Source organism: Gopherus evgoodei, chromosome 1 (assembly GCF_007399415.2).
Source record: "Gopherus evgoodei ecotype Sinaloan lineage chromosome 1, rGopEvg1_v1.p, whole genome shotgun sequence".
Taxonomy (NCBI): Eukaryota; Metazoa; Chordata; order Testudines; family Testudinidae; genus Gopherus; species Gopherus evgoodei.
Window position 1 is genome coordinate 77,735,980 of NC_044322.1, and position 22,648 is coordinate 77,758,627.

The window sequence follows — 22,648 nt, forward strand, 5'->3', positions numbered from 1 at the left end:
TAGCCATATACCTGTTGGGGGAACCAGTGAACTGTGTGACAACAGAAGGTCTTACAAGGTTTCTTTTGCAATTTGAAAACCGTGTCCAGTTTTAAATATATTACCACAATATGTCACCTGTTGGAAATTAAGCTCAGAGTACAGACCACTCTGCAGCCCTATTTCCTTCCTTCAACTTCTACTGTCAAACTCCTGGGGTGGGAGAGGCAGGAAGGGAGGTAACAACCATTTTCTGGGTCTTGCTTTTTACTGACTTTTCAGTCTTTTGAGTTTTTTAGGCATAACTGTGACATAATGCCTGTCAATTTCAGCAGGTATGCAGGAATAATGTCCTGACTGGCACATTCCAGGCAGCATATGGCATTATAATTCTTCCTATAAGAGCCACACGGTGACAGTCAGCCTTAGTTATTGTTATATACACACGTCAGTAGAATTAATGACAGACACACAAGTTTACACAGAATTCCACAAAACATGTGAAACATGCTGTTCTTTGGAGGAAAAAATACATTCATCTTTTTCAAGTATTATATATATCTACATATATAGACACATTATCTTCATTTTGCTAGAAGACAAAAGATATGCATCTAGAATGAAATTTTAATTTACCACCACTTTGGGTTTCATTAGTGAAGTTCTGACCTTTTCCTTTAAATCAACACTAAATATACATCTACTTGTCACGATTAAATGCAACAGTCCTTTATTTCCCATTATGATATATACACACACAACCATTTAAAAAAAATCTATTTTGATAACCTGGGATTTGCATAATGAGAGTGACAAGGCCCATCCGCTGCTATGAATGTCCCAGCACCGGTTTTAGGCAAACCACTACTGCTGCTTTCTGAGTTTTTATAGCAGCACATATATCTTTGCTTTCCCTTCATATCTGAAATTCTACCACCTGCAACTCTTACTTATGGCTTATTTCCTTGCTTTGTTCTATTGTTTGGGTTGGCATTTACTTCCTTCAGGAGCAGTTCGCAGTCGGACAGTGCTTCTGCTGGCACGTATTTACTTATTTGCTCAATCGTCTTTTGATATGCCATCTTCTCTTGTTCCAGAGACTGGATTAAGCTCCGCATTTTGTTCTCTCGAGACAACAGGTTTTCCAGGTTGGATTCCAGACTCTGAATTTTAGCATGAGCTAGCTGTAAGAAGTAGGAAGAATAATCGATTTACATGATCTTCTAAGAGATTCAGATGAAGACCTTTATTACCATATGTGGTTGTACCCGTTTGCCTCCATACAACTCATGGACATAATGTGATGATCTGCACAATTGTGTGAGATTGTGAATTTTCTGTATGTATCTTTACAGGCTGCATGTTTTTGTCTTCTATCCCTTGCCTTTCACATGCTAGACTGAAATTCCAAAGGGGAGGGATATAGGGCTGCTAATGGAAGGTCATTAAATTGGGATAGTCCTCTATTCAAATACAAACATACTAGACAACAGACTGGCTCCACCCAGGAGAACTGGTTTGCCAAGAGAGCGGTTGCCTGGTAAGGAAGACACCTGCTAAAGGCAGGTGATCTGAGAGTCACCTGACAGAGGAACTGGAAGGTTATAAAAGGGAAGGAACTGATCTATTTAAGGAACTCTCTCTGCAGCATGGGGCACAGGTCACTTGCTGGAAGATTCTCTGCACCTTGAAGTCTTTAAACCATGATTTGAGGACTTCAGTGGCTCAGACACAGGTTTGATACAGGAGTGGGTGGGTGAGATTCTGTAGCTTGTGTTGTGCAGGAAGTCAGACTAGATTATCATAACGGTCCCTTATGACCTTAAAGTCTATGATTCTGTGAGTCTATTTGAGGTTTTCAGCCATTTGGATTAGCTCAAGCAGAGGAAGGTTACTGCAAGAGTCTGAAAAGGCAGTGGAACCCTACCCACCTGAACATGGATCAATCTGCAAAGGAAAGGTGACCTAGACCGAGGGGCACTGTTTGTGGTTTTCTATATAATCTGGACACTGCATATTTCTTGTGTGATTAAGCAAAGAGCAATGGTGTTAGAATTCCTTATAAAGTGTCTGAGATTCATCTGTTACACTTGGCAGCTCTCACAGGGGGATGCTAGACAAAGGATCTGCATCTTGAGTGTGCCTAGAGGCCCCAAGACAGCATTCAGATTCTGAAGGCTTAAAACACATGGGATCCAGCTGCTGGATCCCCTCACAATAGTCTCGTGAGTGGCCAAGAGGAGGTGCTCAAATGAATCTGTCACGCCTATTTGTACAGACACTGGTTCCATCTCCGAAACAGCTATTTTAAAAAATATTTATCTACATACCATGGCTTCCTCCTAGCCTGACGCTGCCCAAGGAACAGTTCAGATTCTAAGGATTCTTTGAAAGCTCTCTATGGGGGGTAGGCAAACAGAGAGAACTCAGATGAATAACTGTCGATAATAAGAAGTTGCAGCAGCAACAGATAAAGACCCATGATTCAGCAAATTCTGTCCACAAGGAACCAACAGAAAGCAAATCGGAGCTTTCCAAGATAGTACCAAAAGGAAGAGACTGACATTCTTGGCTTTGACAGGTCCTAACAAGCTAAGAGACTTCTATTAAAAAAAAAATAATAATAATAACTGGGATAAGAACAGTTACCAAGAGAATCTAGATATCTGATATGGAAGCCATGTTCCCTTTTCTAAGTGAAGATGGAGGAGGACTACATGTGTGTACAGTATAAACCAGATTTCTTCATGGAGGAAAGCACAGGACCATGAACAGTGGTGAATGTTTCTGGGAGAAATGAAGGAACCCTAACCAGATACTGTGACCGAATGCACCCTGTATTCACACCCTACACACTATTGTAATAATCTTTGTACAAAATTTGCCTTGTGAGGTATCATTTGAAAACTAAACTCACTGGTCAATAATATCATGGCAAAATGCATGTAGCAACATTATATGCAAAGTTATGAACAGAAGCTACGAACATATGAAATTATGACTCAAGGTGTTTACCAGACAAGTCAAAGGAAGCAGCCACTGGACTTTGGAAGAGATCCAACACAATAATGTGGTTAGCCCCATTGCTGGGAGCATGCGGTCAGGGATTCTACCTTGAGCCAAGTCTAGTTTAAATTTTAGTAAGAGAAAGCATTTTATCTTTTTCTCTTGTAACCATTTCTGATTTTATATTTGTACTCATTTAAAATCTCTGTTTGTAGTTAAATAAATATGTTTTATTCTTTACTTAAAACTAACCGAGTGTTGTGAATTGTTTAGGTAACTCAATTTCAGGTAGAAAACTGTTGGATATTGTTCTATTACAGAAGCAATGGACCTAAAATATCTGAACTGCCCAGGAAAGGGCTGGACAGTGCAGAACATACATTTTCGGGGGAAATTTGAGACTGGGAGTGTGTTGGCATCACCCAGAAAGTGTTAACCAAGGCTGATGGAAGCCAGAGTCTGACTGGAGTGTGCTGGCAGGCTGCAGTAACACACAGACATGCAGGGTGTGACCAGAATGCTGGCAAGCTGATTGTGAGTGATCCAAGTCGGAAGCTACAGCAGCAAAGCACTGCGAGGCACTCAACATTGCAGGGCAGGGGTGACAGACCCTCACTAGTCTGGACTGTACCCCAGAATGTCAGATACTATATAAAAAAAAAAAAGGAAACATCAGAAACATGACAGATCTATACACAGGGTAGGATGGTTATAGAGGAACAAGAAAGCAGATGGAGGAATGTTGTAATTAGGTAGAATAATAGAGATATGTACAAGGAAAACATCTATGGCGCTTGTCAAGTCAGTCACCAAAAATAGCTATTCTACCCTTTTTGGAAGAGAAAGAGCAGGAACAGATTGAGAACAGGCCAAAGACAGACACTAGTCCAACCAGTAACCAAAACCAAACTGAAAAAGGACCATCACAAGAAAAGAAAGGTGCAAGTGATCCTGGTCAGCAGATTTAAAAAAAATCAGGGCTGAGACAACAATGGCCCACAAAAAGGTTCATAATAAATATCACAATAAAGGTGCATGATAGCTGGAAAAATTGTGGGGATTTTCCGCTGAATCGTACACCTGGAAACAAACAAAACCAAGCAAAAGAAGATTTGATATCCCAGAATTATAGGGTTAGAAGGGAACGTAAAGGTCATTTAATCTAACCCTCTGCCAAGATGCAGGATTTGTTGTGTCTAAACAATCCAAGACAGTTTGGTTTCCAGCCTCCTTTTGAAAATCTCCAGTGAAGGAGCTTCCACAACCTCCCTAGGCAGTCTGTTCCATTGTCCTACTGGTCTGACAGTTAGGACATGAATTTCTTCAGTGATCTGAAAATGAAAATAGAACTGAAGATGAGGCCTTCTGAGATCCTTCCAGTGCTATATGAAAATAAATAAGTAGATCGCTACTAAAGATTAACTGGTCTGGTCCCATGGAAAGAAGGGTATTGTATTTTGTAATAATGCAAGATAATACAAAGGGGGAAAATAATCAAAATCCAGATAGCCAATGGGAGGTATGAACTTAGAATGAAATCATGCTTTAGAGTTGATAGGGAACATGCAATTGTATCTAAGTTTGCGAGGAGACAGTCAGCCAAAGCCCAGTGTGATACAGAGTATGGATGAGCCAGACATTTGCAAACTGAAGAAAAAACAAAAAGTGAGGGGGCTGGAGGAACTGATTTATCAGAAGATTAAAAAGGTTGAAGATGTACAAATTATCCAAGAGCTAATTAAGAAGGTGAGGATGGACATAATCTACAGGTATTTGGAGAAAGTAAACATCAAGAAGGAAGAGGAATTATTTAAATGGGTACAGAGGACTACAAATGGCGTAAAAAAACCAAAACATCTAAAATACAAAACAAGAACTTCTTGACTGCAAAAGCTTTTAGGCTGTGGAACAATCTCTCAATACCAAATTTTTAAACATTTAAGAAATTGATTTTTTTAATGACTTTAAAAGAAAATTCCCTGTTGGCTGAATTTTAGGAAAAAAGTTAATGCATGGTGATCAAATTATCTTTGGCTATTTACCTCTAGCTTCTCCAGCAAGTCCATATTTTGCCTCTTTAGCTGACTGTTGACCCTCTCCAGTTTCTCCAAAGGTTCACCATCATCACAGGGATTCAAACCTTCCTGCAGCTCATCCTGTAGTACATGGTACTCTACTTCATAGGCATGAAGTTGTTTGGAAATATCCATCTCAAAAACCTACCAGGAGAGGGAAAAAATAGTTTTGCTTACAACAGGGAGCATTAAATTCATTTGATTAATTGGCAATTCTACTTGGTAATTAAAATATTAAGTAAACCTTCTAGCCTAGACTTCATTGCCCTGACTAGAAAGGAACAATATTCAGGAAGATTTAATTGGGTCATTATTTTACGGTGGCCAAATAATGACACCAAATGAGAATACAGCTGATCGGATGTCAGGTTCTCAGACCCTGTAGAATTATTGTGCTGACTCATCCAACAGCCAGACCATGTGGGTCTCATCAGCTCTAATTCAGAAATATAACAGGTGAAGAGGAAGATATTCAAAGACACAAGTGAGAGTTAGACATCCAGCTTTCATTGACTGTACAGACCCTCTCCTGTACGGACAAGAAGGATGATCCAGTAGTAAGAGCAGTAGCTTAAGACTTGGAAGAAATGGGTTCAATTCCCTGCTCCATCACAAACTCCCCATATGCCACTGGGCAAGTCACTTAGCCTCTCTGTGCCTTAGTTCCCATCTGTAAAATGTGTGTGATAGTACTTTTCTCCTCAAAGGGTTGTTGTGAGGATAACTTCATTAAAGATTGTGATGCACTTGCACATTACAGTAATGAGGGCTATATACACACCTAACGGATGGACTGCCTATCTGAGCCTTTGAAATACAGCTTTAGAGAGGCTCTAAAGGAAGAGAGAGACAACGGCTAGAGAGTGACACCAGCCTTGCAGGGGAAAGTCTTAGAAACAGTCAGCTCAGCAGAAAAAACCTCAGGCTCAGATTGACGTTTGCTGTTTTTCAGGTGACTCAAATCTAAGCAACTCTAGATTGTGTTCATTACTGAACACAAACATACTGAGTGACTTCTCCCTCTCATTTAGAGATATGCTTAATACCTGATAACCCAATGAAATTAATGACGATGCATGTTACTATTATGTCTTATTGCTTTTTATCATATATTGTTAGGCATAGTAAGAAGCACACATACCAATTCAATGTTCATGGGGATAGTAAGGCTCTAACATGGTAATCCCAACCAATGAGGTCAGGAATTTGAGAACCATGTTTAAAAAAAGCATACTAGAGTAGAACAGATAGGCTGAGGCATGGGTTGGCTAGCGTTGTTTTCTGGAAAAAGATCCTTTCCCCATCGATCAGGGAAACTGCTAGCAACAGCCATGTCTGAATGGGTTGTTGCTAACATGATTTTAAGCATAGTGCTAACTAGGTCATAAGGATTTTCTAAAATTCTCCCAGTACTTCAACGAAAGCTGCTCTGCGAAAAGAAGTTAGGGCTTGTTGTTAAGATATCGGACTGGGCCTGAGACCTCTTCCCAGCTTTATCACAGACTTACGATGTGAACACCTCTCAGCTACAGCTGCCCTTTGGTAAAATAGGAATAATAATAATTCACAGGGTGTTGGGATGATTTAAGCTTAAAAAGTTTTTTAAGTGCTCAGATGCAGCCCATATAAATTTCTAGATAAATGACGTCAGAAAATCTTCAGTTTAGATACAGCCTCTCTCTCTCTCTCTCCTCAGTGAAGGCTGAATTTTTCCAGTGACTGTTGTCTCAGACAAGAGAGATCAATTTATCCAAAATACCATTTATTTATTTTTTGCCACTCGCTCTTCGTTAGTGATGGATTTTTTTTTCTAAATCAGACTAGAGGCCATCAAAACTATAAAAAATTGATATGACCTACAGATTACAAGTATAGTCTAGAAAATGATTCCTTGAATTTAGTGTCATAGCAACTGAGAGGGGATCTAATTGATATTATATAAATTGAAGTAAGTAACTCATCATTAGCAGAGACCCCTGGATTCATCTTAGGGTTAATATCTTATAAAGAAATAAGGGGGAAAAACCCCAACCTTACCTGGGTAATAATCTTTTCCATTTGAAGCTTAGTCATGTCTGGGATAGTGCCTTTAAGGAAATCAACAATATTCTCAAAACTCTCACATTCCATTACAAGTGCTTCTTGGCTGCTAAGTAGACTCAGAGCTACCTTAAATATGACTTCAGTTCCTTGAAGAAAGATAATGTCTAAAACAGAAAAAAACTGTAAATATATTGAAAATAAGGATTAAAACTATTTGGGTTAATTTTTGTGCTGGGATACTTTCCTTTGCCTTTCTATATTTGAGCAGTAGTAAATTGTGGAGGGAAACGAATATAGAGTCCATCATATTTTGACTATGTTATTTTCGTTATTTAGAAGATACCAATATTTCAGTATCAGCTTAATAAATGAAAAAAATGTACAAAAAATATTTTACTGCCCTTTTACAGATGCAACGCTTTAGGGAAAAAAGATTGTACGCTTGTTGGACAAGCACACTCTGAAGACCTATGAAGTGTGAAAGGCATTTGAGTATTGTTATAATGTATGTGATATTAACCATATTAAGAGGAATGTATATTGTTAATTTAAAAAAAAATCCAAACAGACATTTATTACTAGGAGCTGATCATTAAATGCAATACAGAATGACATAGTTAAGAAATGACTTATCCTACTGTTCACAAGGTAGTAAATTGCTACTTCATTACTGGAAGCTCCTCAAAAGGCTAAAAACCCTACTCATGTATAAAACCCATAGCAATGCTTCAGTTGTCTATAAATTAAGGCCCTGATCCTGCAATCTGATTTGCTTGGGCAGATCCTTATGCCCAAATGGGGAAATGTCTTAGACCCACGGAAGTCAGTGGAATTTTTGCCACTGACCTCCACAGAGCCAGGATTTCACCCAGGGAGTTTAATTAATAAGTAAGCTGGGCTCTGCAAGGGTTCATGAGTCTGAACAGATGAGATTGCAGGGGTGGGAACTAAAACAATGTTTCTGGTGTAGATCCAGATGCTGTACCTTGCTATATTTATTTAGGGAACAATCACCTATGATCCTCCCTCCAAAAAAGGCAACTCCCTGACTTCAAAGTCTATTGGCGCAACAAATCATGAGAATACTATTTTTAAACAAAATGCAAAATAAACCAGAGTACTTATTTTTTACTATTTTGCTTCTGTTAAGACAAGCATGAATGAATGAAAAAAGTATTTAAACACTCACAATCATTATAGAGAAATAAATGAACCGACACCTAATTTTCTGAATTGGCCCCAAAATAGGAAATAAAATCTTAAGTCTATTTTTGTTATAAAATCAAAAAGAGAAAAAATATTAATGACTTAGGAAAAAATAATTAAAAAACAAACAATAGGATAGAAATTAAGCAGACACTTTGAATTGAAAAAAAAAAGTGCAGAAACACTTCACAAATGCTACAAAGGAAAAATCGGAAACAACTTACTATTGATTTAAGAGAAAGTATGTGATATTCTTCTCATTTCTTGATAACTGTAGTATATTACAGTATCTAGATATCTGTTGTATTTTTAGACAAACTCCCACAAAGTTGCATGCATAAAAAGTAATTTTTGAAATGAAGAAATTTGAAAGTATTATTCCTAAGCTATTAATAAGATGCAGAAATTCAATGTGAAATTCAATGTGATCCTATAAACATTTACTACCTTGAGTAGTTCCAGTGAAGTTATTGTAACGAACACTGCCCTATAATGCATCAGACCCTAAAAGGTTATCTAAATAGAAAATGAAATGTACTAAAGTTGAAAACGGTTTAATTTTAAATAATACCTGAATAGCTAAAATATTCATGAAATCAAAACTGAGTATAGTGTTCAAGTTACTGGATTCAATAGCTTACTTTAATGAAATCTACAGAAAGAAATGCAGCGAACTGAAAACCTGTTGTATCATACTTTTCTCCATAATGATACAATTCAGAGTTTAGAAGTCCCAAAACAAGACTGTACCTCTTGAGATATACATACTGCTCTTGAGTAATCCTATGCAAAATAGGTTTAATACTTGTATCATCACTAAGGCTACGTTTTAGTCACAGGTATTTTTAGTAAAAGTCACAGACAGGTCATGGGCAGTAATCAACCTTGGCAGAGGTGTGGCTAGGCAGCTCTGTGTGCTGCCTCTGCCCAGAGCCTGGCTTTGCAGTTCCCATTGGCTGGGAACCACAGCCAATGGGAACTGCAGGGGTGGTGCCTGCAGGCAGAGGCAGCATGCAGAGCTGCCTGGCCACGCCTCCGCCTAGCAACTGAGAAAGGGAGATGTCGTCGCTTCTGGGGAGCTCCCCAGGTAAGCACTGTGCAGAGTCTGCCTCACCTCAATCCTCTGCCCCCAACCCACACTGAAACTCTGCTGTGGGGGAGCGGCACACGGTGGCCCAAGACGTCCCCGGAGGAAACAGCCGCTGCAGAAGTCATGGAACTCATGACTTCTGTGAAACTCGCAGCCTTAATCATCGCTGTTAATGAGTTAAGTTTCTGATGTCTACTTGACATTTAAAAGTAAAGTTTTTTTTAAAGTGGTAGTACAAGTGACTAAAAGCTTCAGCCTTTAAGTCTTTATACTGTAATAATTTCCTGTTGCCCGTTTTTTCCTTCAGTTTAAAAACTTTCACTTTGACTTTATTTAAAAATAATAACAAAAATTGTGGCTGACAACTGGAACAAGTTATCTGGCATTATCTATTAGTATATAAAACAAAGTGCAAAATATTCCCATGAATGTTTTCCCTTACATTATACAGGATATTGTGCTGCTTATGACGGTGATAAAACACTCTCTTACCAAAAACTCTGGCTACAAATCCTAATGGAAACTGAGAAGCAAACAATGTGAGAAACCAGGGTGCAGCATAAAGACTGGGGCTGATTTCATTCTCTTCAAGATGATTATAGAGGTCTCTGTGATAATCATGGAGGAGTCTTGAAAGTTGATACATCTGAATCTATAGTAGGTTATGAGAAAGAGATAAAAAAAATGTTGAGCTCTTCTCCAAATTTTTCAATCACTTCACAATGCACTTCAGGTGAAATCAACCCCAGCACAGAAGGCCCAGTAAAGTAGAGCATAAGTGGAGTATAAGCCCTGTGTGGATCCTCTACCTTTGGGTGAATTTCAGTCTCAATGAATTAAAACCAAACACTTGAAGTAAGAAGGAGCAGTTTGAGCCAGACCATTTACTATTGAAGTACCATCTAAATTCACAGATTCTAGATTTTAAAGGACAGAAAGAACCATTATGATCTAATCTAGACCCCTGTATAACAGGGCATAGAACCTCATCCAGCAATTCTTGCATCAAATCCAATACTCCAAATTACCCTCCAGGTCAGCCCTCTCACAAAAACAAACCCCAGAGAAACCACCCCATCCCATTATGGATAATAGCCCAGTGGTCGGGGCACTCACCTGGAATGTGGGAGAGCCAGATTCAAATCTCAGCTCTGTATGATTTAGAGTACTTGAACCCAGCTGTTCCACACCCCATGTGAGTGCTCTGACCCATGTACTATTGTATAGAATGCGGTAGGTCTCACTCTGTCCCATTGGAGCTTTTGCATTTTGGATAAATAGTTAAATATTCTTTGTGCCAGAGTGTGTGTGGGGGGGGGGAAGCGAGTGATTGACTATAGCCCAGTGGTTCGGGCACTCACCTGGGATGTGGGAGAATCAGATTCCAGTCCTTGCTCCAAAACAGGCAGAGTGGGGATTAAAATCTTGGTCTCCCACATCCCAGGTAACCACTGGGCTGCTGGATAGACTGGGATAGATGGACACATGCATGACAGACAGACCCCAAAATTCTCACCCCATCTGTCTTTTGTGTGCAGCCCAAACCAGTAACTGTGCTCAGAGCACACCTACTGGATTGGGTCCTGCATACGAAATAGGTGGGGGAACAATTAGTTTGAGAATCTTGCTGGGGCTTAGGTATGAGTAAGGGCTCTGAGCAGCTCATTAGCTGCAGAGGCAGTGCCAGAATTTAGGTGACTTTGCACATAGCTACTGGCAGAAATGTGGGTCCCACAGGGATGTAGGTGCCTACAAGGTTAAGTGGCAGCTGAACGATGGTTTTGAGAATGTCAGTGGCACCTTAATGTTGGATTTAGTTGCCTAATTACCTCTTTGAATCTAGCCCTTAAGAGACTAAATTCAACAGGCTTTCAGCAAGTCCCAAATCCTGATGTCACTTTTGAAAATGGGATGTAGCCTATTTAAGGTGCTTCTGAAAATGTTACTCCTTGTTCCTCCCCAAGCAAGAGATGTATTAATCTAGAACTCCTAGAATTCAGTGGGCAAAGGAGAATAATAGAACAGTTAGCAGTGACCTATAAATCCATCAATAATTCTTTCTATGGGAAAAAAATATTGTTCACATCTTAGTAAAGCCTTATGCACGTAAACTATGCAAGCTTTCTAATCCTGCCCAAAACCAAATGGGATTTGGTTTTAACTACATGTTCCATTTAATTTGCTTTTGATCCTCTAGCTAAATCATCCTCTATAATCTCTTTAGCAGAGAAAACTTGTGTATTTTTGTCTAAAATAAGCTATTCACCTAAAAGCCAGTTCTAGTTATCAAAAGTCATTTTTCTTTAATACATGGAAAACAAAGCTAGAAATGATAACACTCTCACATTAAAAAATAAACAAGAATGAGCATGAATGTTCTTCTTAAAAAAGAGGAATTTATGGATATATGTCCATCCTATTTGAGTCCATCAGAGTTCAGACCACAGAAGTTGCAATGGACAAAATACTTTTCCCAGATAAAGTAATTCTTTATTCCTTTTCACACTCTTTGCTTCATTATAAGAGAACCAGCCTGTAGTTTAAAAATAATTTGTCTAAGACTCAAAAAGGAGAAATATTTCTCTTATTTATTAAATGGTACAAGTCCTATGACTGGGGCCTGTCCTGCCCTACCTCTACCTCCTGCCTCCTACCGCCCTCCCCCTCACCCCCCCCCCCAAAAAAATGGGTTAACTCTCAAAGGTATCTACCAATGCGTTGCAGATGAAGGGATAGGGGAAAAATTAACCTAAGTTTTGACTATTGTTTATTAGATGGCCATTGCCAGCTATATATCTGATCGCCAAGCCATTCAGTCAAAGGCTGTCTTCTTCTAGATCTGCCACTTTCATACTTTGCTGAAGTTACACAAAACAAAATGGAAGTTGGTTTTGTACATCTCTGAGCCTCTATTTTCTCAGTTGTGAGAAGTGCAAACCTCATGCTGTCATTATTTCTGATTGCTGTGTATTTACCACCTGCTCCCAAGGTCTCCATATTCTAAAAAACACATTCACTGAGTCAGAACAGACATTGGGAAGAGATATACAGTGTCATCAAGCATAAACCTCACACTATGGTCTGAAATTCCTCCTGCCGAAATATGGAAAAGACAACTCCCTCTCAATGTAAAATTGGCCCAGTCAAACACATGCAGTGCAGGAGGAAGCTCAATTTGAAACTCAGACTTCAGCTTTTGTATGTGAAAAAGTTGAAAATATGACTACTTCTCCCTGTCTGTAGCTCAGACAATTCAAGCTTTAAGGAGAGAATAGGGTTTTGCATTCACTAGTTAGAGCAGCATTCCATGAAATAAAGCACTAAACACCCAATGCTTTCTCTGTGAGCCATATGCAGAGACAGTTCAAGGTTAACTAGGGCCCATATCCACCAGGATGTAGACTAGAAGGATGAATTAGGTAACACAGAGACAGACTAGATCCTTTTCATGAGTCTCTGAAGCAAATTTGTAAGTGAAGGGTCTAACAGCGTGCCCCTCCTACTTTCAATACAGCAAATTCACTAGCCATTCCAGGAAAGAAAATAAATGCATGAATTGTCAGACTTGTCTGAGGGCATATAACGTATGACCTGCTGCTTTTCATTCACCATTGAATAATGGTTCAATTTATGTTCAATAATGAATTATTTCTAATGCAAGCATATGATACCAAATAGATTCAAAGTCTACTTAGTGGAATTACTGCACCAGGTTTCAGTTTTTGAAGCGTCACAAAAGTTCCTGTTTCAGAAAGCTAATAGTCCAAGGCACTCAAAGACAGCCACAGGGTTTTTTAAAAACTCATAATAAAAAAGATTATCAAACTTAGAATACTACAGTTTACATAGATTACATAGAAGAGGGCTCTTTCCTAAAGAGGGGCTGAATTTTGGATAACCGGTTGTTCAGTATGTTTTTAAACTTTGTAGCCTAAACTTTACATTTTTTCATTGAAAATGTATAATATCTATGTGAATACTACAGAAGTGTGCTGGTTATAGCTTGATGATTACACATTTTCCCACATTTCTTCTCTCTGCCATTTTTATATCAGAAAAATCTGTGAATTGATATATCATTTAGAATAGCCAGAAGAGATAATGTCCTATCAGTAGCCTAACTGACCACTGGATGTCACTGCTGATCTAATTTGAGAGAAATTTTATTCTGAGCAAGTTCTGGTATAAAATGCTATAGCCAGTGTGACATGGGCAGGAGTTGTGCATGTTTTCCCATATAGTACAGCTGTGATAGAGCTCATGAGTCTTAACTCACAATTCCCTTGCAAAGAACTTAAGCCTCTCAACTGAAAACTGCCAATCATACCAAATTAGGTTGTAGCTTCAAGATGCAGGCAAATGTCTGCAAAAGACTGAGATGAAACTGAACCCATGCTTGCAATGAAAGCAGAGTTCAGAGCTCCCCTTTCTAAAGGTGAGAGCCAGTTACTCAATGGCCATCTAGCCTCCTTTAAAAAGGGTCTAAAATGTAATCTATCCAGGTGGAAGCCAGAAATTGAGACAGTTTAGTTGAGAGAGGAGACAAATTAAAAGAAAACAGGATGGAAGAATACAAAATAAATTAATAGTACAAGACCATAGATCAGGCACTTCTGTTTACTTTGTCTCACATTACAAGAACAAAGATATGTTCCATGTAATTGAAAGGCACCCGGGGAATTACATTTCTAACAGTGGTCAGCATTTATGAGGCCTATTACAATTACTCTATGTGGGAACCAGTATACTTGAAAAAGTTATCTTTTGATGAATAAGCTGCAGTCTCAGGCCTTTAGTTCCTTTTTTAACATTAGATACAATTGCATTCCACTGAGTTTGAGATAGTTGTGTATCCACATCTCTATTCCAACTCTCAAACTCTCAAATTATCAATCTTTGGCAGAGGCTTTTTGGGCCATAAAATTGTAAAAGGACACCACTGGCCAAGAAAATCCAGGAACTTTCCTCCAAAACAATAAAAGTTCTGGAGGTTCTGGAGCTCCCAATGCATCCTGTCCAAACACATTTGTAAGTAAATGCTTTAAATGGAGATATTTCCATAATCTGGAACAGGGCACACCAAATTGTTGCTGAAGATCTACAAATGGTTTAAATTCATCATTGTCAGTTAGCTGCAACAAAGTTATAATTCCTCTCTCCATCAGATCTCTCCACATTAAGGTTTTGCCACTGATATTAAGGATAGGACTGCCTCTACATGGATGGAAGCAGAGCTTTCTAGATAATTTTGACCAAGCTTACCCCACCACCGTCACTGTGGGAGCTCTGGAGCCATCAAATCCGTAATAATTCGATCCTACAATGCCTGAAAGGGGGAGAGGGTATACCAATTCTTGTTCAATCTGAACACAAGGTGTGGTCCTGGGTGACCAGATAGCAGGTGTGAAAAATCGGTATGGGGGTGGGGAGGTAATAGGACCCTATATAAGACAAAGCCCCAAATATCAGGGAAATAGGGACATCTGGTCACCCTAGGTTCACATGGTCATATTTAACAGCCACAAAGATGCCTGGTTTAACAAAAAGGATATGATAATTTTCCAAGTTGGGAAAACAAAATTCTCCCAGACATATTTCTTTTATGGATGTCCTGGAATATTTTTGGTGATCAATATCCATAAATATTTCATAGAAAAAGACCGTCATTGAAAGTCCTAATTTGAAAAAGTACCTCGGTGCGTGTACTTGTTAATGCATAAGATTTCTGATTTCCCCTCAAATTAATTTTATATCCTGAGAAAAGTTCAAACTTATTAATGGTGTTTAGAAGGCTAAGAATGGTAACCTTAGACTTACATACAAATATAAGAGCATCCTTTGCAGACAGCATAGTTTTGTGCTCTGTTTGGCCTACCGTGATACCATGAATATGTTGATTTCCTTGGATGGCAATGGCTGAAGGTTCTAGAGCTAAATCAGATGGAAGAGGAGAAAGGGGGCAGGCCTGCCTCATATGTCTCTGTAATGGAAAAGGGGCAGAAATGTACTATTGGTAACTACCTTAGAAATTGGGTTACAGTATAAAAAAGTTTAATCCAAGCAAACCCAAACTTTGCTAACACATGACAAAGATAGGCCCAGGCCTCATAAGAAGTGACAGCTAAGGATTCTTTAGAATATCCCGACGCAGCAATATCATCAATCAGTTGAAGCAAATTATCTGAGCTATGCCTTCATAACGAAGGAAGTTACCTGATTTATGCGTATGACAAGTGAGAGACCTTTGTCCCGTCACATAGCAAGAGCTTTAGCTAAAATCTTAGCATCACAATTGATTAAAGAAATAGGCCTGTAATTACTACATAGTCCAACATCTTTCCCAGATTGAGGAATAACTGAAATTACAGCTTCTCTTAGAGCAGACAGGAGAGTTTGCTCATTCTTGGCCTCATTGAATATTCAATAATCTAGGTGTTTAATTCAATTGGGAACCCATCTGTGCCAGGAGTCTTTCCAACCTTCATTTCTTTGATAGCCAGAGTTAGTTCTGCGATTTCTAGAGGAGCATCTAAGAGTTCCTTCTAACAGCCAGGTCTGTGGCAGAGACAATCCACTAAAAAGTTTGTCTAGGGCATCTTTACGGATTCCCTCCAGGTAAATATAGTTTTGAATAAAAAACTTTTGAAATTGTTTATTAATGTCTGCCTTGTATATAATTTACTGCTACTACTGTGATTAGCAATCTTATTTCTGTAAGCCTTTTGCTTAAATCTATATGCCAACAGCTTCCAAGCTTTCTCACCAGATTCCCAGTAGTTTTGCTTCAAACAAAATAAAACAAAATGTAACCTTTTGGGACAGAAGTTTGTTGATTTCATATCTCAGATTGATGAGAGATCTGGAGCTTCTCTGGGGAGGCTGCACAAGGATAGTTTTACATCCAACACCTTAATTTCCTTCACAAGGGTATCAAGTCTATGTTCTCTCCATTTCTTTTGAAAGGTGGCATAAGAGATGATACAGCCTCTGAGGAAGGCTTTAAAGGCTTCCCAAAGTGAAGTAGCAGTTGGAGCACTTTTTTTTTAAATTCTAAATTCTGCTGGATAGAGTTAACAAATGATGTAACAAAACAGAGGCATTTAATCTTCACCTTTTAGTTGGGGGTGTCCTTGTTTTTACTTATTCACTGCATGAATGCAGGGGCAAGCAGACAGATAAAAACGATCATGGTTTATATGGGGTTTGGGGAGTGGTTGTTTTTGCTTTCTTTTGTTTTGTTTTTTTGAGGAGAGGGCAGAAAAATGAGCAGGAAAGGAAGGGATGAAAAGAAAAAGTTTCCAAATGGAAGAGTATTAGGGTTTGTGATGGGAAGAAGTTGACAACTCTGAAGCTTCTATATCAACTTCTAAATGAGAAAATGAGAGGTTTGGCAAGGATAACTACATGCATTTTACTCACCTCTAGCACTTATCATCCCAACAAACTGCAACTTTCCAAGTATCAGAACAGGCACAACCTCTCGGAAATCCTACAGCAGATTCAAGTTTAGTTTGTTTTAGGAGAAAGGACCAACTTACCTGCAGGGACAGCATGTCTGGCCTGTACTGTTTACGGAAGCCAAGATCATACATGAGGAATTTCAGCATTTCAAAGGCTTGCTCCTCACTCATGTGTAGAAGCAGTACTCCAGCCACAAAGCTGATACCCTGGCAATAACCCACTTCCTTGTCCAGCAAAGAATAAGCTTTCAGGAGATTAAAGAGTGACAGCTGCCCTGCTCCCAGTTGGGTAGAGAAGTAAGGGTGTGTAGGGAATGTCCTGCCTGGCATAAAAATAAAAAAGAGAGAGGTATTTAATTCTCAGTTCTCTTTGCTAGAGAGACAGAAATCCATAAAACTCCTCTCCTCTGTATTTGCAGAAGTTTCTCTTATCAAGCCTTCCCAGAACATATCCTTAGAATTAGATTTAAATTATTAAACAAAATTTGGATAATTGGTCATACTTTCTGACTAGGGCAATGTCAAAGTTGTACTGAATAAAACCATATCTTGGGTAGTTCTAGGGCACCCATTGCTGCTGTACCTAAGCACTGGATAATTATTTGTTATACACTTTTTTTTTTTTAAAACAGAAAAAAAAAATCAAGAGAGGTTCTGGAACCTATTGTTTTTTCCCCCAAAGTTGTACTATAGATACTTCAGGTTAGGGCTAGGTTCAAGCTGCAGGATCCAGTTCTGTAAACCTGTGTTACAGTGACAAAGTCTGGCTCTTTAGCTCAAAGGTAGACACTCATAATTTCATTCTGGACATTTCCAGTCCAGTCCCTGAAGTCAGCCTAGATGAAGGCCATCACACTGACTCACACATGAATTTAATATTTCTAGTTCAGTAGCACCATGTTTCCAATCAGATCCCATTACGCTAGATGCTATACAAACACACAGAAAGATAGTCCCTTACAATCTGAGACAAGTAACATACGAGAGAGTGGGGAAGAAAAGAGAAGATCAGTTACATGCATTTGTAATTAAAAAAAAAAACAAAAACAAAACACAAAACAGTTGAATTCATGTTCTCCAAGAATAAATTATTCTTAAGGTTACCCTGATCTCCTCTCTTCCTTTCCCCCTTCATTTTTATTTGCTTTTCTGTCATCTCCCTCCAACCATTACAGACTGTTCCATTGCTTTCTCACAAGCCTACATAGCCCTGTCCTCTCTTCCCACAGCCCTGTTTTTCTTTTCATCCTTCAGGTGAAATCCTGCCCACAACTGAAGTCTCAGTGAATTTTACCACTGACTTCAACAGTGCCAGAATGTCATCCTTCAAGTTCATAGTTCGTTCCTGCTCCACTCCAGTCCATTTTCTTCCCACTCTGCAGTTAGCCTGCAAAATGCACTCACCAAAATCCATGGGTAAGTGTCTCTCATTGCAGACATAGTGTGCATACAGCACGAACAAAAGGAGCAGGAGTGTTCAGCAAAAACAACACTGCAGGCAGCCTAGGCAGAACGTATGTTCATGTACAGTAGCATCTTTCTTTCTGTACCAACATGAAACTCAACCCAAAACTTAAAACTAAAAACAACATTTTCCAGTCACCTCAGCAATAGGACACAAAGTACACATTAGAGTATCTATCAGCCACTATAAAAAGTACCTAGATCTACAAGGATAGCATGTTGCTGAGCTGTCAGCTGCTTCAAGAGTTCTTTGTAGGAGATGTCAGGAGGTTGTTGTTTGCTTGGCAGTCTATGTCTTACGCGATGTTGTACAGCTAGAAATTGCCAAATTTCTCCCCGACGGTTTTTTGGTACACCTAAAATCAGAGGGGAGAGAAAAATGCCCTGAGCAGCTGAATATTCTGAAGGCTTTTTATCTAGATAAAACAGAAGTCACTATTCTAGATAACGTCATACAATGCATTATAGCTAAGGTTCCTAACCCGAAGGCTGAGAACCACGATAAAGACTTAATCTACCTGTAATTCACACTAAGAGTGTAGTCGTTTTGTCACCACGTAATGGCTAGTTCCCACAGAGGTTTATGAGTCTATTACTGACTTCAAGCTGATGGACTTAGCCTTTGTGCTTAAACAACAAAGGCTCATGATTTTAGGTCCAGATATCTCAGATTCAAATCCCAACTGGGGCATTGTATTACAAGGGGTAACCCATATGCGAATTGTCAGGGTGAGTATCCTCAGACAAATGTATAACCCACACTGAGGCACTGTGGCCCCCTGTCCCCTGTCTAGTCAATGTACACAGGTTTATGAGTCTGCTACAGCCTTGAGCTAAGGAACTGGGTTCTTCATCTCAGAGAGTAGAGGTTCATGCTTTTAAATCCAAAGGCCCTGGGAGAAATCCCCACCAATGTTAACCTATCTGGGGACATCACCTTACATACAGTAGTACAACTATATAATCATTCACTTGATCTTTCTGCAACACTGTCTCAATATATTGTAGGCACAACAGAATCAGTATATGTTCTCATTGCAAAATAGTTAGCTGGAGTTTGAAAAAAAAGGCAACAGGCAATTTTTACTGATTTGGTGCTATTGGAACAAGCTTACTGAAGGTAGATTTGGTTTAAATAACCTTAAAGACTGAATAAAAAAAGTCTCCCAAATGTCCCAGCCAAAATACATCCTACATAATAAATACCTTCTTTCAGAGTGGTATGAATATCCTCCATGTCACATCTGATTTTGGCTCTGCAGTTTAATAACTTCTTATCCCAGATATTTATGACATCTTTCTGACATGTACCAACTTCAAGGTAGTCCAATTTAGCTTTTCTTGATTGGAGTTCATCTCTACTTGCTGGAATATTGAACATGAGGGAGAGTATATGAGAGATCATATCAGAAATCAAATATCTCAATACAGCTACGGTAATATCCAGAATCTCTCTTCTGTTACTGCATAAGACACTTTGAATCAATGGATGAATGATAGGAGACTGACTTTAAATGAACTGCTGACACATATGACTCATATTGCTGAATAAAGAACATGATAAACTCACAAACCAACATACAAGAAACAACATAAAAGAAAATAAAAAAAGATGTGTTTCCTCCCATTCCCACAACTGTGCCTTCTCTTAACTTTAGCAAAGCTTTGCTGAGTGAAATTAATATTCTGCAACAGAATCCTCATAATACTTAAACCAATGTTGATGGAATGAACAAGGGATCGTCTTTCCATATTTCAAAAGACGTGATCCTGAATTCTGCTGATGATGGAGAGGTATTTATCAGTTGTCTTTCTGTGGCTAAATGTCGACATCTCAGCAACAAAACTGTGCAAAGCAATTTATCAGATAGTTTTTACTTTGCGTATTGCACATTAAAATAGCTTCACTGTGAGAAATCTCTGACTCTGAATGCTCCTTCTGGAACTATAAGAACTTTGGTAAAGTCTTTTTAGGAACTTCTCTTTTAAATGACAAAGTCAAGATCATCATCATTATATGGTCCCACCAGCTACACTGTTCATAGTGGTCCTAATTGATCAGGGGTGGCCAACCTGTGGCTCCGGAGCCACATGTGGCTCTTCAGAAGTTAATATGAAGCTCCTTGTATAGACACTGACTCTGGGGCTGGAGCTACAGGCACAAACTTTCCAATGTGCCAGGGGGTGCTCACTGCTTAATGCCTGGTTGTGCCACAGGCCCTGCCCCCACTCCACCCCTTCCCTCCGCCCTTCCCTGAGCCTTCTGTGCCCTTGCTCCTTCCCACCCCAGAGCCTCCTGCATGCCATGAAACAGCTGATCAGGAGGTGTGGGGAAGGAGCGGGAGGTGCTGATCAGCGGGGCTGCCAGTGGGTGGGTGGTGCTGGGAGCAGGGTGGGAGAGCTGATGGCGGGCTGCTGACATATTCCTGTGGCTCTTTGGCAATGTACACTGGTAAATTCTGGCTCCTTCTCAGGCTCAGGTTGGCCACATCTGTAATAGATCATGACAGTTTCAAAACAGATGCTTCTCACCGCAATGAGGTTTTTATTTTGGCATCTTTTTCCCTTAACACCATCGCTCAGAGTCACAATGCAGGATAGCAGAAAGTGGTAAGAGTTTTTAATCTCCCTGACTAAGGTGCATCATTTGCTAAATCCAGTCTGATGCTCTACCACCTACTCTTCTCATTAGGTCCTGCCTTATGGTCATTTCTTCTAGCAACTCCTGGAGACTCACTTTTCTAAAACAACTGTCAGGTAATTCTGGATTTTCAGGGAGGCCTAATTTCGATTTCTACCTGGGAATGTCACAGTAGCCCTTTTACTGCACATTTGTTAGCAAGTGGAGGGTTTAATGCGCACACCGTGCTACGGATATTGAGATTTAACCTGCATGCAGTTCCAGAGTCCAATTGTTGCAAATAGAGTCTTTGGTAATCATGTGAGCAGGTTACATACTGCATTATTGCACAATATGATCCCTCATGGATTCCAATAACTCTTAAGTCTTACACATTTACCATGCTCACTGTTGGAAGGAAGTTTACATGGTTCACTGAGGAATCATGATTCTTTAACTGTTTTTGACTCAGATCAGAATGATACAAACCAACACTGGGGATTCTATGGGAACATAGAACTTGCAGAGCCAGATCTGTCCCTCAAACTAGCTACTCTATTTCCAGAAATGGCCAATACCCGATGTTTCAGCAAAATGTGGAAGAAACCCATGACAAGCCTCAGTTAATTGGGACACACACAAGTGCATGCAGGATTAGAAATTAATGTCTAGGCCATTCCACAAGTCTAGCTGCCGAGTATCCCCAAGTGCTTTATAATTTATCATTTTTATCTGACTGACGACGGCCCTATAAACAATTCTTGTAACCATCTGTATTGTGGTAGTGTCGAAGGCACTCAGTCACTTTGTGCTAGGCACAAAGCATTTAGGAGAGCTCCTACTTCAACAAGCTTCAATCTAAACTTGGATATTGTCCCTGGATTTTTTAAAAAAGTTATCTTTAGGCAACAACGGTTGTTCTTCAAAGGCAAAACAACAAACACTGTTTTCATGCAAACTGTTGCATAAATGCAAGACCATAAGAATGTAAAATTCCTGTGCTGCCAAAAAGGCATTCAGTTCTGGCACCCTTATTTGGAGCAGAGTACCACTCAATGTAAAACTAGCCCCACTGAAATCAGTGGGACTGCATGTGGAGTAAGGCACTGCTCAGTGAGAATTGGGCAGCAAAATTAGACTTCTTATAGATTTAATGGCTCACTACCATCCTCCTCAAAATTTTCCTGCTGTGAAATCACCTAGAAATATTGTGTTTAAAAAAGTAGCCTTTAGCCCAGTGTTTCTCAAACTGGGGTGACACTTGTGTAGGGAAAGCCCCTGGCAGGCTGGGCCAGTTTGTTTACCTGCTGTGTCTGCAGGTCCGGCCAATCGCGGGCTCCCACTGGCTGCAGTTTGCTGCAGCAGGCCAATGGGGGCTGCTGGAAGTGGCGACCAGTAAGTCCCTTGGCCTGCACTGCTTCCAGCAGCTCTCATTGGTCTAGAGCAGCGAACCAGTAAACAAACTGGCCCGGCCTGCCAAGGGCTTTCCCTACACAAGCAGTGACCTCAGTTTGAGAAACACTGCCTCAGACACTATCAAAATTAAAACAATGGGTATTTGCTTCACAAATCTTACCTTCTGCAGAACAAACAGCTATTAGCATTCAAATCTCCTCGAAGGCACAAAGAACAGTGGGAGAGATTCTGTTAATATTTTAATCAGTACATTTAATACAACACATTAGCAGACAAGACCCGCTGAGAG

The 22,648-nt window shown here is 39.6% G+C and overlaps 1 protein-coding gene across 7 annotated transcripts in view; it reads right to left on the reverse strand.

Annotated features, from left to right (window-relative positions):
* Positions 1–739: 739 nt before the first annotated feature.
* TBC1D4 (TBC1 domain family member 4) overlaps positions 740–22,648 on the reverse strand; it is a 174,636-nt gene continuing 152,727 nt past the window's right edge. For 4 of the 7 annotated variants that reach the window (XM_030566539.1, XM_030566558.1, XM_030566530.1 and 1 more), the window contains 8 exons: positions 22,520–22,522; positions 19,530–19,688; positions 18,521–18,679; positions 16,938–17,182; positions 9,892–10,051; positions 7,098–7,267; positions 5,028–5,204; positions 740–1,163 (listed from right to left, as the gene is read on the reverse strand). In XM_030566539.1, coding sequence (XP_030422399.1) covers positions 930–1,163; positions 5,028–5,204; positions 7,098–7,267; positions 9,892–10,051; positions 16,938–17,182; positions 18,521–18,679; positions 19,530–19,688; positions 22,520–22,522 — 1,307 coding nt within the window. In that variant the 3' untranslated portion in view covers positions 740–929. Of the gene's footprint in view, positions 1,164–5,027; positions 5,205–7,097; positions 7,268–9,891; positions 10,052–15,274; positions 15,348–16,937; positions 17,183–18,520; positions 18,680–19,529; positions 19,689–22,519; positions 22,523–22,648 lie in introns of those variants that run through there. The other 3 variants (XM_030566568.1, XM_030566548.1, XM_030566587.1) reach the window with 2 other exon arrangements.